Consider the following 12,255-nt stretch of genomic DNA (forward strand, 5'->3'; position numbering starts at 1 on the left):
GCCGGTTGAGCTATAGGCGCCGAGCCAAAAGTTTTATTTCTTCCTGTCCAGTCTGGAAGCCCTTTATTTCTCTTGATTGATTACAATAGCTAAAACCTCCAGTACAATGGAATACAGTGGTAAGAATGGAAATCTTTCTCTTGTTCCTGATCTTAGGTGAAAGTATTCACTCTTTCACCATTAGGTATGAGATTGAGGAAGTATTCCCTTTTATTCCTTGTTTTTATTTCCTTACAGATATTGAATTTTTTTCAAAAGCCTTTTTTGAATCTATTGAGATAATCATATGGTTCTTTTATAGTTTGTTGATATAGTGAATTACGTTGATTGTTAAACCAATCTTAACATTCTGGGATAGAGCCTGCTTAGTAATAATGTATGATCCACATAGGATTTGATTTGCTAAAATTTTGATACAAATTTTTATATCTATGTTCATGAATGTTACTGGTAGTTTTCTTGTAGTATCTTTATGTAGTCTTGATATCAAAGTAATGCTGGCCTCATAGAATGAGTTGATAAATATTCCCTCCTTTTCCATTTACTAAAAGAGTTTATGTAGACTTGGTATTAAAATTGTTTTTTAATGTTTGGTAGATTCACCAGTGAAGCCTTTGGGGCCTGGAGATTTCTTCAGAAATTCAATTTCTTTAACAGATATAGATAGAGCTGTTAAGGTTATCTATTTTTAAATAGAGCTATTAAGGTTATTCAATTTCTTTAATAGACATAGATAGAGCTATTAAGGTTATCTATTTTCTTCTTGGGTGAGCTTTAGCTTTTTTTTTAATTTGTCCATTTAATCTAAGTTTTAAAATATATTAGTATAAGTTATTCATAATATTTCTTTTTTTTAGAGACAGAGTCTCACTTTATCACCCTCAGTAGAGCGCTGTGGCATCACAGCTCACAGAAACCTCCAACTCCTGGGCTTAGGCCATTCTTTTGCTCAGGCTCCTGAGTAGCTGGAACTACAGGCGCCTGCCACAATGCCTGGCTATTTTTGTTGTTGTTGTTATAATGTGGCTGGGGCCAGGCTCAAACCCGCCACCCTCAGTATATGGGACCAGTGCCCTACCCACTGAGCCACAGGTGCCACCCCATATTTCTTATTAAGATCTACAGATCTGTCTCTGTGCCTATAGCTCAAGCGGCTAAGGTGCCAGCCATGTACACCAGAGCTGGTGGGTTCGAATCCAGCCGAGGCCTGCCAAACAATGACAACTATAACCAAAATCTCATTCCTGACATTAAGGCTTTAATTTTTTAATTTAAAGCTTCTCTTTTTAACTTGACCTGTCTGGCTAGATCAATAAAACTAACTTTTGATTTCATATATTTTTCTCTTATTTTTCTGTTTTTTATTTCATTGAAATGTGCTTGGGTCTTTATTATTTCCTTTCTTCTACTTATTTTGGTTTAGTTTGCCTACTCTTTCACATTTCTTAAGGTAGATGTAGAAGTCACTGATTTAAGACCTTTTCTTCTTTTCTAATGTAGGTGTTAAGTGCTATGAATTTCCCCTAAGTACTGCTTTAACAGCTTGCCACAACTTTTGATATGTAGTTTTCATTTTCGTTCATGTCTAAATACGTTCTAATTTCTTTTAATTTCTTATTTGACCCACCTAGAAGTTATTTAGAACTGTGTGTTTAGGCTCAGCGCCTGTGGCTCAAGTGGCTAAGATGCCAGCCACATACACCTAAAGTGGCAGGTTCCAATCCAGCCCAGGCCTGCCAAAACAACAATGATGGCTGCAACAAAAAAAAAATTGCCAGGCATTGTGGCGGATGCCGGTGGTCCCAGCTACTTGGGAGGCAGAGGCAGGAGACTCGCTTGAGCCCAGGAGCTGGAGGTTGCTGTGAGCTGTGATGCAACAGCACTCTACCCAGGGGGACAGCTTGAGGCTCTGTCTCAAAAAAAAAAAAAAGAGCTGTGTGTTTAGTTTACAGTTTCTTGAGGATTTTCCAAACATCTGTTACTGATTTCTAATTTAATTCCATTTTGATTAGAGAATATACTTGAATCTTTTTATACTTAAAGAGAGTTGTTTTAGGGCCCATAGTATGATCTATGTTGATAAATGTTCCTTGAATACTTGAAAAGAATTTATGTTCTGATCTTGTTGAGTGGAGTGTTCTATAAATAGGCCAGGTATTGTGGCTCACACATGTAATCCTAGCACTTTGGGAGGCTAAAGTGGGAGGATCACTTTAGCTCAGGAGTTCAAGACCAGCCTGTAACAAGAGTGAGAACTGTCTCTACTAAAAAATAGAAAAATTAGCTGAGTATTCAGGAGGCTGAAGCAGGAAGATTGCTTAAGCCTTGGAGTTCTAAGTTGCTGTGAGCTATGATGATGACACTATACTCAAGCCTGGTTGACAGAATGAGACCCTGTCTCAAAAAGAAAATTCTGTGAATGTCAAATATATGAAGTTGATAGTGATCCTCAAACCTTCTCTGTCCTTCCTGATTTTCTGTCTACTTGTTCTATCAAATACCACAAACTGGTATCGAAACCTCCAACTATAATTGTGAATTTATGTTTTGTTTTGCAGTTCTCTTGGGTTTTTTGGGGGGGAGGGGGGGACAGAGTCTCACTGTGCTGCCCTTGGTAGAGTGCCATGGCATCACAGCTCACAGCAACCTCAAAGTCTCGGGCTCAAGCAATTCTTTTGCCTCAGCCTCCCAAGTAGCTAGGACTACAGGTCCCCACCCCAGTGCCTGGCTATTTTTTTGTTATAGTTATTATTGTTGTTTGGCAGACCCGGGCTGGGTTTGAATCCGCCAGCCTCAGTGTATGTGGCCAGCGCCCTAGCCACTGAGCTACTAGCGCTGAGCCCCTTCATATATTATAAAGCTCTTTCATTGGGCACATAAATGTTTAGGATTCTTAAGTCCTTTTGATTAATTGACTCTTCTATTATGAAAAAATACTAACAATGTACTGTGGGTTTAGAACACATGTAAAAGAATAACAACATCAAAAAGAAATAGGAAATAATTTAGACATCTTAATTTTTTTTTTCAAGACAAGGTCTCACTCTGTCACTCAGGCTGATGTTCAGTGGGCACAAGTGAACCTGCCACATCAGCCTCCCAAGTACCTGGGACTGCAATAACGTACCACCATGCCTGGATAATTTTTTTTATTTTTTGTAGAAATAGAGTCTGGTAGTCTTGCCCAGGCTGGTCTCAGACTCTTGGCCACAAGTTATCTTCTCACTTCAGCTTTCCAAAGCACTGAGATTACAGGCATCATATTTTTAACCATAGATTTTACTCTTCTTCCTTATTAGATGATTTATCTGAATTGTCATTTGATTTAACTTATTCTTCATCCTCTTTACTTTAGTTATTGATGAGGCTACAGAAAGAAATAAATGGTCTGCCTAGTGATTTCCTAAAAATATGTAAATTCTTTAATAACTACACAGAAAGAGTGCCTCCCTAGGGCCTTCCCTTCCCACCTGTTCGGCATGATTTTTGTCTATCACATCTTAGGTAAGAAAGAGGTTTTATTATGGATTGTTAAGGCATTTCTTCTGGAGAAAATGAGAATGATTGTTACGTTTGTGGTTTCTCACCTGTTATTCTGACAGTGGTTTCATTTGGATGCCCTTTTAGTGCTTGTTTATTCACATTCTTCCTCCTTCCTAGGAGCCAGCCCCACTCTTTGACCTCGCCATGCTGGCTTTAGATAGTCCTGAGAGCGGCTGGACAGAAGAAGATGGTCCCAAAGAAGGACTAGCTGAATACATTGTTGAGTTTCTGAAGAAGAAGGCTGAGATGCTTGCAGACTACTTCTCTTTGGAAATTGATGAGGTATGACAGCTATTCATATACCTCTGCTGTATTGTTCAGATGAAAGTCAAATTCCAAGATCAGGCCTGGGCCTCTCCTCAGAAAGAGCATGTGACTGACATACATGACATCCTCTCCACTACCTGGCATTTCTAGGTTACACAGCTATACTATCCATTCATGCCCACTCCTGTCCCCAGGGGTAAGGACCCAGATTCAAGGAAGAGCCATATCCCTGCAGGCCATTATATGTGAGATCAGCCCTCATTCCTTTCTTCTTTTTACCCTTCAAGCTTTGGAGCTTTCAGTTTCAGTGAGCAGATCCATAAAACAAGTTGCCGTATGTCAGGATAAAAAGTTCTTTTTCTTCTGCCCCCGGTACCCAGTCAAGTACCCAGTCACCCAGCATGGCAGATACAAGGACAAGGCCTAGGAAAGCACTAAAGAAATGAAATGTGTTTAGATTTCAATAGCATTATTTCTTGTTCCCTTGTCCTGGCCTTTTTCCTATAAGCAGGAAGGGAACCTGATTGGATTACCTCTTCTGATTGACAATTATGTGCCCCCTTTGGAGGGACTGCCCATCTTCATTCTTCGACTAGCCACCGAGGTAAGTAATCCCACAGATAATAAGCCTGTCATACATCATGTGTGCTAGAGGGAGAGAGCACGTGACCACAGTTCATTTGGAATGATAAAAATGACAAGAGTGAAACAGCTTCTCATTCCCACCAGCATTCATCCACTATTCTGCAGTCTAGCTTTAATGTCTAAAAATCACATTTAGGTTTTTGGCTTTAAGTAGCCTATGATCTTCATTTAAAAATGAAAGAGTACTTAAAGCATGTACCTATCTTGAGGTGTTGAATTCTTCGCACCAGGTCAATTGGGATGCAGAAAAGGAATGTTTTGAAAGCCTCAGTAAAGAATGTGCCATGTTTTACTCCATCCGGAAGCAGTACATATCTGAGGAGTCAACCCTCTCCAGCCAGCAGGTACTGTGGTAAAACACACTGGCAACCTAGAACTGTGGCGGGTGTCACACAACCTTTAGGAGATGAAACTTGTCCATTAAAGTCCTGGCACTTCATTGTAGATAATAAGATTCAAACACAACATTCTGATTTTATTCATGAGTTTTTACTTCCTTCTCCCAGTCTAAACATACCACCAGAGACCCCAGAAAATGTGAACTATAAAAACACAAGCCATCAAACTGAGAAATTGGAGGTGGAGCTAATTATTCATGGTTCGTGGGTCCATATCTGCCATTGTTAGCCTGTAAGTGTGTAGCCAAAGTCTAGATTCTGGGTCAGTCTCCCCAGTCCCTTAGCTTTTGCCTTATTCTATTCTACACCTGACCACAAGTTTGCTAGGAAAATAAGACTCCCCAACTCCTTTTATAAGTCACCTTGACACAAAAGGGCCTGGGTTCCTAATGTTTTATTGTCTTTTCTAGTCAGATGATACTGCTTTCCAAATGGACATATATTTCAGGGGAGGAAGAAGAGGGAAGCTTAAATAGTATAACAATCAAAGGGTAGTCCACTGTAACATGTGACCCTCTCAGTGACTGCTTACAGTCGTCCTCTGAGATGAAGCAGTATGCTCCAGTTCATAGATGAGGAAACCAAAGGATGCTCATGAAGCATGCTGAAGGATTAATAATCATGCCCCTGAAGCATGCTCAAGGATTCCCAGAGTCTGTAGGTGGTAGAGCAGAGATTCAGTCCTAAGTCCTGTTGGCCAAAGCTCCTAGGGAATTTCTCATTCCAGTAGAGAAGGCAAAGGAGCACACTCACCAAACTATGCTGAGAGTATTTCATATGATTGGAAAAATTTACTTCAAAGTAAGGAAGTACAGATAAGAAAGAACATCTTGTACATGAGACAGCTAAGGCTTAAAGAAGAGGAAGGTTGAGGTAAAGTAATCCTCATTAGCTGATTGGATTCAGTCCCACAAGAGCAGTGGCTTCTTTTTTTGAAAACCATCTAGTGTTTAGGCCTGTGGGAATCCTGAGTGGCTGCCCTACAGAAGCCGCTTCCTAAGCTTTAGGTGACAGCTCATTACAAGCCACCAAGACTTTTCAGGCCCAGAGCACATCCCATCAACCAGGATATCAAACAGGAAGGGTCATGACATCTACTGTGTTTTCCAGAGTGAAACGTCTGGCTCCACTCCACACCCCTGGAAATGGACTGTGGAACACATTGTCTATAAAGCCTTCCGCTCACACCTTTTGCCTCCTAAACATTTCACAGAAGATGGAAATATCCTCCAGCTTGCTAACCTGCCTGACCTATACAAAGTCTTTGAGAGGTGTTAAATATGGTCATTTATGGACCCTGGGGTGTTTTCTTTCTTTGTATTTCAGTGTTGCAGCATTTAATGTTCAAGACTCATCTGCCTTCTAACTAGTAGCATTTCCCCCATACATGGTGGATTGATTACAAATAAATTGTCAGATACGTCCTAATGTTAGTTCTGACTTCATTTCCTTATACTTGATAATTTTTCTAGATTAGTTTTCACCTAGTATATGCTTGGTTGTACTGAAGAATCTGAATTTGAAACCCTACTAAGCATCTGATAAGGTATTATACAGGCACTGTTACTAATTTTATCTTGACTAGATTGGCATATTAAAAAAAAAAAGAATTCTAAAAAGGCCTTTAAGGTTTCCTAGAAGGTGTTCTGATTTGATTCTTCCTGTATTCTCATGCTTTTTATGAGAGATTCTGAGCATGTCAGAGGCTCTGATGACACTGGCCATGAAAAAGCTTAAACTGATCATCTATTAGTATCTTCAGTAACAAAAGCTAATTATTCTTAAGGAAAAAACTTGAGGAAAGAAAATAATCCTTATACAATCTATATTTTTATATATATTTTTATATTAGCCCACTTTGTTAAATGACTATGAATATTACCAGTTTAAGATAAAGAAGTTGCTAGGTATTCTTGTTTGAAGGATGATCTCAGAAATGAGGTTCATTGTGCATGGCTGAGTGACCTTGAGTAGAGCAGGAAGGCCCAACTCTTAGGCTGCAAGAGTTGGGCCACATAGTATGCTAGTTCCATTTGGGGTGGGGTTGGGGTTCTAGGATAAACCTGCATTTCAGAACACCTTCCTGCCCACCCAAACCACACAACTATTGTTACTATTAGAGAGAAAATTTATAAAAGATTAACTCAATTCAGGAGTTTGATATTCAAAAAAAAAATTTTTTTTTGAGACAGAGTTTCACTTATTAACCCTCGATAGAGTGCAGTGAAGTCACAGCTCACAGCAATCTCCAACTCCATGGGCTTAGGCGATTCTCTTGCCTCAGCCTCCTGAGTAGCTGGGACTACAGGTGCCCACTACAACACGTGGCTATTTTTTTGTTGCAGTTTGGCCGGGCTGGGTTTGAACCCACCACCCTCGGTATATGGGGTCGGCGCCCTACTCCCTGAGCCACAGACGCCACCCAATGATCAAATTTTTTAAATGAAAGGCCAATTACTACAAGAAGGGAACAATTATTAGATACAAATCTTGATCACTTTTGAGTTACTTCATCTACTTTTAAGTCTAGTTTTCTTATGTGCCTTGAGTCAGATTTTCTATGTAGAATTTCTAATACATTTCCCAATACATTTTCTATGTAAATACTCCAAAGATAAAATAATCACCTCAATAAAGCCTCCTTGGCTCTGGGAGCAAAACAGAATTGCAAATTCTGCTAAGCAGCTGCACTCAGTGATTTAAAAAAAAAAAAAGAAAAGAAAAACCTCTGCAACTGGGTACCTTTAGAGATGAAATTAAAGCTCTTTACAAAGTTCGATATTCCAGATTTTCATGAGAAGGTATGAGGGATGTGGTTTTCATTATTTGTTTTAAAGGCTCCCATAACAAAATGAACGTGTCAGTAGCCAATTGTGGTTGGCAAAAGGATGTGTTTAATAGAATCTTTAGGCAGATTTCCCACCTGCCTGCCCTGTCCTTCCCTCCCCCTTTTGGTTTCTCTGAGGTTTCATTCCACAAATAAGCAGCAGATGAAATACTTTACAAGGTATAGCACAATTGATATTGAAGAATAAGGACCCTACTCTTACTTTAAGAGTATTAGGCCTTGGACTTCCCCTGCCCCATGCAATAAAGCAAGTTTTATATACACTCCCCATATTTTTTCCTTACATTTTCTTATATAAATTTAAATATTTTACAAAAAAGGCTTTTTCCTCCAAACATATAAATTTGAGTGAAACATAGATTCCCCACTTGTGAACTTGTTTCTTCACTAAAATAGAAATGCTATCTGATATCAAGGGTAAATAAATGTCTTTTGACCACTGGAGATCACTGAAGTCTGAATTGCACCGTGGAGAAGGCACTTGTGTTTTCTGAGGTCTCCAGCAAGTATCTCAGTGAGCGCTCATGGAACTGTTGTCCTCCTGACCCCATGCCAGGTCCTCCAAGTGGCCAGTCACTGAGGCAGTTGGGGGAAAATGTTGAGTAAACGTGATTCTAAAATTATGGAAATTAAAAATAGCATGGACTGCTTCTTAGTCTAAAATCAAACTACAAACAAAATCCAAAGTGTTCATTCATGAAGATTCAAACCTGCTTCATTCTCTCATAAATTATAAAATACAAAGGTGGTTATTTTAATGACAAAACTCAAACAGTACTACTGAAAGGGGTTTATGTCAATGGACAAAAAGTCAGTTCCTCTGGGCAGGGCCCCAAGGAGAAGCACCCACATCAAAGGGTGGCCTCCCTATTGCTGGGCCAGAAGTGCTGTCCTATTGGCCTTCATCTTCTCCAGGCGCTTGGCCAGGTGGCTGTTGGTCATCTCCATCTCCTCAATCTTGTCCAGCGCTGTTCGTAACTAGCAACAGGGAAAACTTAGTCACTTCGCATAGTCAGAAACAAAACCCACCGCTTTTTTATTTCCAACTATCAAGAAAATAGAGGCCCTGCTAATTGCGATGGCCTTGCATGGGATCTCACCCTAATTTCTTTTTCTTGTCAACTAGAGGTGTTAAGACAGTGATATTGAGGACTGTTTATTTGTTTAAATCACAGAAAGGATATACGAGAGCTACAGAAATAGACCTGATCTAAAACAAAAATAAAAACTACCTTTTTACTCATTGTCTAACTCACCAAAACATACAAGTAAATGGTAGTCACTGTACAGGGTCAGGAACCAATGCAAACCAGTAAGTGACTCCACTGCTTTTTCCTTAAGATGTAACCCAGTATTCCATTTCTTTCTCTTTTATTTTTTTTTTCTTATTGTTGGGGATTCATGGAGGGTTACAATGACTGCATTTGTCAGGTAAACTCCCTCTTACAATTGTGTCTTGCCCCCAAAAGGTGTGGCACACACCAAGGCCCCACCCTATCCCTCCTTCCCTCTCTCTGCTCTTCCTTTCTCCCACCACACCCTCCTTTTTCTCTCTGCTCTCCCCTTCCACCACTCCAACCGTGACATTAATTGACATTAATTGTCCTCATATCAAAACTGAGTACACAGGATTCAGGCTTCTCCATTCTTGTGATGCTTTACTAATAATGTGTTCCACTTCTATCCAGGTTAATACAAAGGCTGTAAAGTCTCCATTTTTTAAATGGCTGAATAGTATTCCATGGTGTACATATGCCACAGCTTGTTAATCCATTCCTGGGTTGTTGGGCATTTAGGCTGTTTCCACATTTGGCAATTGTAAATTGAGCTGCAATAAACAGTCTAGTCCGAGTGTCCTTACAATAAAAAGATTTTTTTTCCTTCTGGGAGATGCACAGTAATGGGATTGCAGGATCAAATGGAAGGTCTAGCTTGAGTTCTTTGAGGGTTCTCCATACTTCCTTCCAAAAAGGTTGTATTAGTTTGCAGTCCCACCAGCAGTGTAAAAGTGTTCCCTTTTCTACGCATCCATGCCAGCATCTACAGTTTTCAGATTTTGTGATGTGGCCCACTCTCGCTGGTGTTCATGGTATCTCAGAATGGTTTTGATTTGTGTTTCTCTAATAATTAGGGATGATGAGCATTTTTTCATATGTTAACCATTCCTCTGTCTTCTTTAGAGAAGGTTCTACTCATGTCTCTTGCCCATTGATATATGGTATTGTTGGCTTTTTTCATGTAGATTAATTTGAGTTCTCTATGGATCCTAGTTATCAAGCTTTTATCTGATTCAAAATATGCAAATATCCTTTCCCATTGGGAAGGCTATTTACTTTGGTTGTTGTCTCCTTAGCTGTACAGAAGCTTTTCAGTTTAATTAAGTCCCATTGGTTTATTTTTGTTGTTGTTGCAATTACCATGGCAGTCTTCTTCATGAAGTGTTTCTCCAGGCTAATATCTTCCAGTGTTTTTCCTATGCTTGCTTTGAGGATTTTTATTGTTTACTGCCTTAAATTTAAATCCTTTATCCATCCTTATTTTTTTTTTTTTTTTTTTTACAGTTTTTAGCCAGGCTGGGTTTGAACCCACCACCTCCAGCATATGGGAACGGCGCCGCCCACGTCCTTTATCCATCTTGAATCCATTTTTGTGAGTAGAGAAAGGTGCAGGTCCAGTTTCAGTCTTTTACATGTGGATATCCAGTTCCGCCAGCACCATTTATTGAATAGGGAGTCTTTCCCTTAGTGTATGTTCTTGTTTGGTTTATCGAAGATTAGGTGGTTTTAAGATGTTAATTTTATTTCCTAGTTTTCTATTCGATTCCAAATATCTATGTCTCTTTTTGTGCCAGTATCATGCTGTCTGGACTGCTACGGCTTTGTAGTACAGCCTAAAATCTGGTATATTGATGCCCCCAGCTTTGTTTTTATTGCTAAGTACTACTGCCTTAGCTATCCGGGTTTTTTTCTGGTTCTACACAAAATGCAGAGTCATTTTTTCCAAGTCTTGAAAGTATGATGTTGGTATTTTAATAGGGATGCATGGAATCGGTAGATTGCTTTGGGAAGAACAGACATTTTAACAACATCAATTCTTCCCAGCCATGAGCATGGTATGTTCTTCCATTTGTTCATATCCTCAGCTATTTCCTTTCTTAGGGTTTCAGAATTTTCTTTATAGAGGTCCTTCACCCCTTTTGTTAGATATATTCCTAGGTATTTCATTTTCTTTGAAGCTATGGTGAAGGGAGTTGTGTCCTTAATTAGCCTCTCATATTGGCTGTTATTCGTGTATACAAAGGCTGTTGACTTGTGGACATTGATTTTATATCCTGAGACATTACTGTATTTTTTGATGACTTCCAGGAGTCTTGTGGTTGTGTCTTTGGGATTCATATAAGATCATTTCATCAGCAAAGAGGGAGAGTTTGACCTCCTCTGCTCCCATTTGGATGCCCTTTATTTTCTCCCTTTTATTGGCTAGAACTTCCAGCACTATGTTGAATAGTAATGGTGACAGAGGACAACCTTGTCTGGCTCCAGTTCTAAGTGGAAAAGCTTTCAGTTTTACTCCATTTAGTAAAATATTAGCTGCGGGTTTCTCATAGTTTCGATCAGTTTAAGAAATGTGCCACCTATGCCTATACTCTTCAGTGTTCTAATTAGAAAAGTATGCTGGATTTTATCAAATGCTTTTTCTGCATCTATTGAGAGGATCATATGGTCTTTGTTTTTGCTTCTGTTAATCCAGTGGATAACGTTTATAGACTTGCATATGTTAAACGAGGCTTGCGTCCCAGGGATGAAACCTACTTGATCATGATGAATGTATTTTGATGATAAGCTGTAGTCTCTTGACTAGGATTTTGTTGAGAATTTTTGCATCTATATTCATTAGTGAAATTGGTCTGAAATTCTCCTTTTTAGTTAGGCCTTTTCCTGGTTTTGGTATCAGGGTGATGTTTGCTTCACAGAACATGTTGGGGAAGATTCCTTCCTCCTCAATTCTTTGGAATAATTTCTGCAGTACACAAATAAACTCTTCCTTTAAGGTTTGATAGAATTCTAGTGTGAAACCATCTGGCCCAGGGCATTTTTTTGTTGGAAGATTTTTTATTGTTTCTTTAATCTCAGTGCTTGAAATCTGTCTGTTCAGAAGCTCTGTTTCTTCCTGGCTAAGTCTAGGGAGAGGGTGGGATTCCAAATATTGATCCATTTCCTTCACACTGTCAAATTTCTGGGCATAGAGTTCCTGGTAGCATTCAGAGATGATCTCTTGTATCTCTGTGGCATCAGTTGTTATTTCCCCTTTATCATTTCTGATTGAGATTACTAGAGATTTTACTTTTCTATTTCTAGTTAGTCTAGCCAAAGGTTTATCTATTTAATTTATTTTTTTAAAAAAACCAACTCCTTGTTTTATTAATTTTCTGAATGATTCTTTTGTTTTCAATTTCATTGATCTTGGATTTAATTTTGGATATTTCTTTTCTGCTGGGTTTAGACTTAGATTGTTCTTTTATCCAGTTCCATAAGATGGCTTATGAGGTTGTTG

At 39.1% G+C, this 12,255-nt stretch overlaps 2 protein-coding genes across 6 annotated transcripts in view; one reads left to right on the forward strand and one right to left on the reverse strand.

The window, feature by feature from the left end:
- The window catches only part of MLH1 (mutL homolog 1), a 56,121-nt gene extending 49,787 nt beyond the window's left edge, over window positions 1-6,334 (forward strand). For all 3 annotated transcript variants that reach the window (XM_003781790.3, XM_023514004.1, XM_023514002.1), the window contains exons 16-19: window positions 3,661-3,825; window positions 4,322-4,414; window positions 4,686-4,799; window positions 5,964-6,334. In XM_003781790.3, coding sequence (XP_003781838.1) covers window positions 3,661-3,825; window positions 4,322-4,414; window positions 4,686-4,799; window positions 5,964-6,131 — 540 coding nt within the window. In that variant the 3' untranslated portion in view covers window positions 6,132-6,334. The remainder of the gene's footprint in view (window positions 1-3,660; window positions 3,826-4,321; window positions 4,415-4,685; window positions 4,800-5,963) is intronic.
- A 1,390-nt stretch (window positions 6,335-7,724) lies between these two features.
- LRRFIP2 (LRR binding FLII interacting protein 2) overlaps window positions 7,725-12,255 on the reverse strand; it is a 144,405-nt gene continuing 139,874 nt past the window's right edge. For all 3 annotated transcript variants that reach the window (XM_023514010.1, XM_023514016.1, XM_023514017.1), the window contains one exon: window positions 7,725-8,679. In XM_023514010.1, coding sequence (XP_023369778.1) covers window positions 8,569-8,679 — 111 coding nt within the window. In that variant the 3' untranslated portion in view covers window positions 7,725-8,568. The remainder of the gene's footprint in view (window positions 8,680-12,255) is intronic.

Source organism: Otolemur garnettii, unplaced genomic scaffold (genome assembly GCF_000181295.1).
Source record: "Otolemur garnettii isolate 467f Iridium unplaced genomic scaffold, OtoGar3 scaffold00002, whole genome shotgun sequence".
Taxonomy (NCBI): Eukaryota; Metazoa; Chordata; class Mammalia; order Primates; family Galagidae; genus Otolemur; species Otolemur garnettii.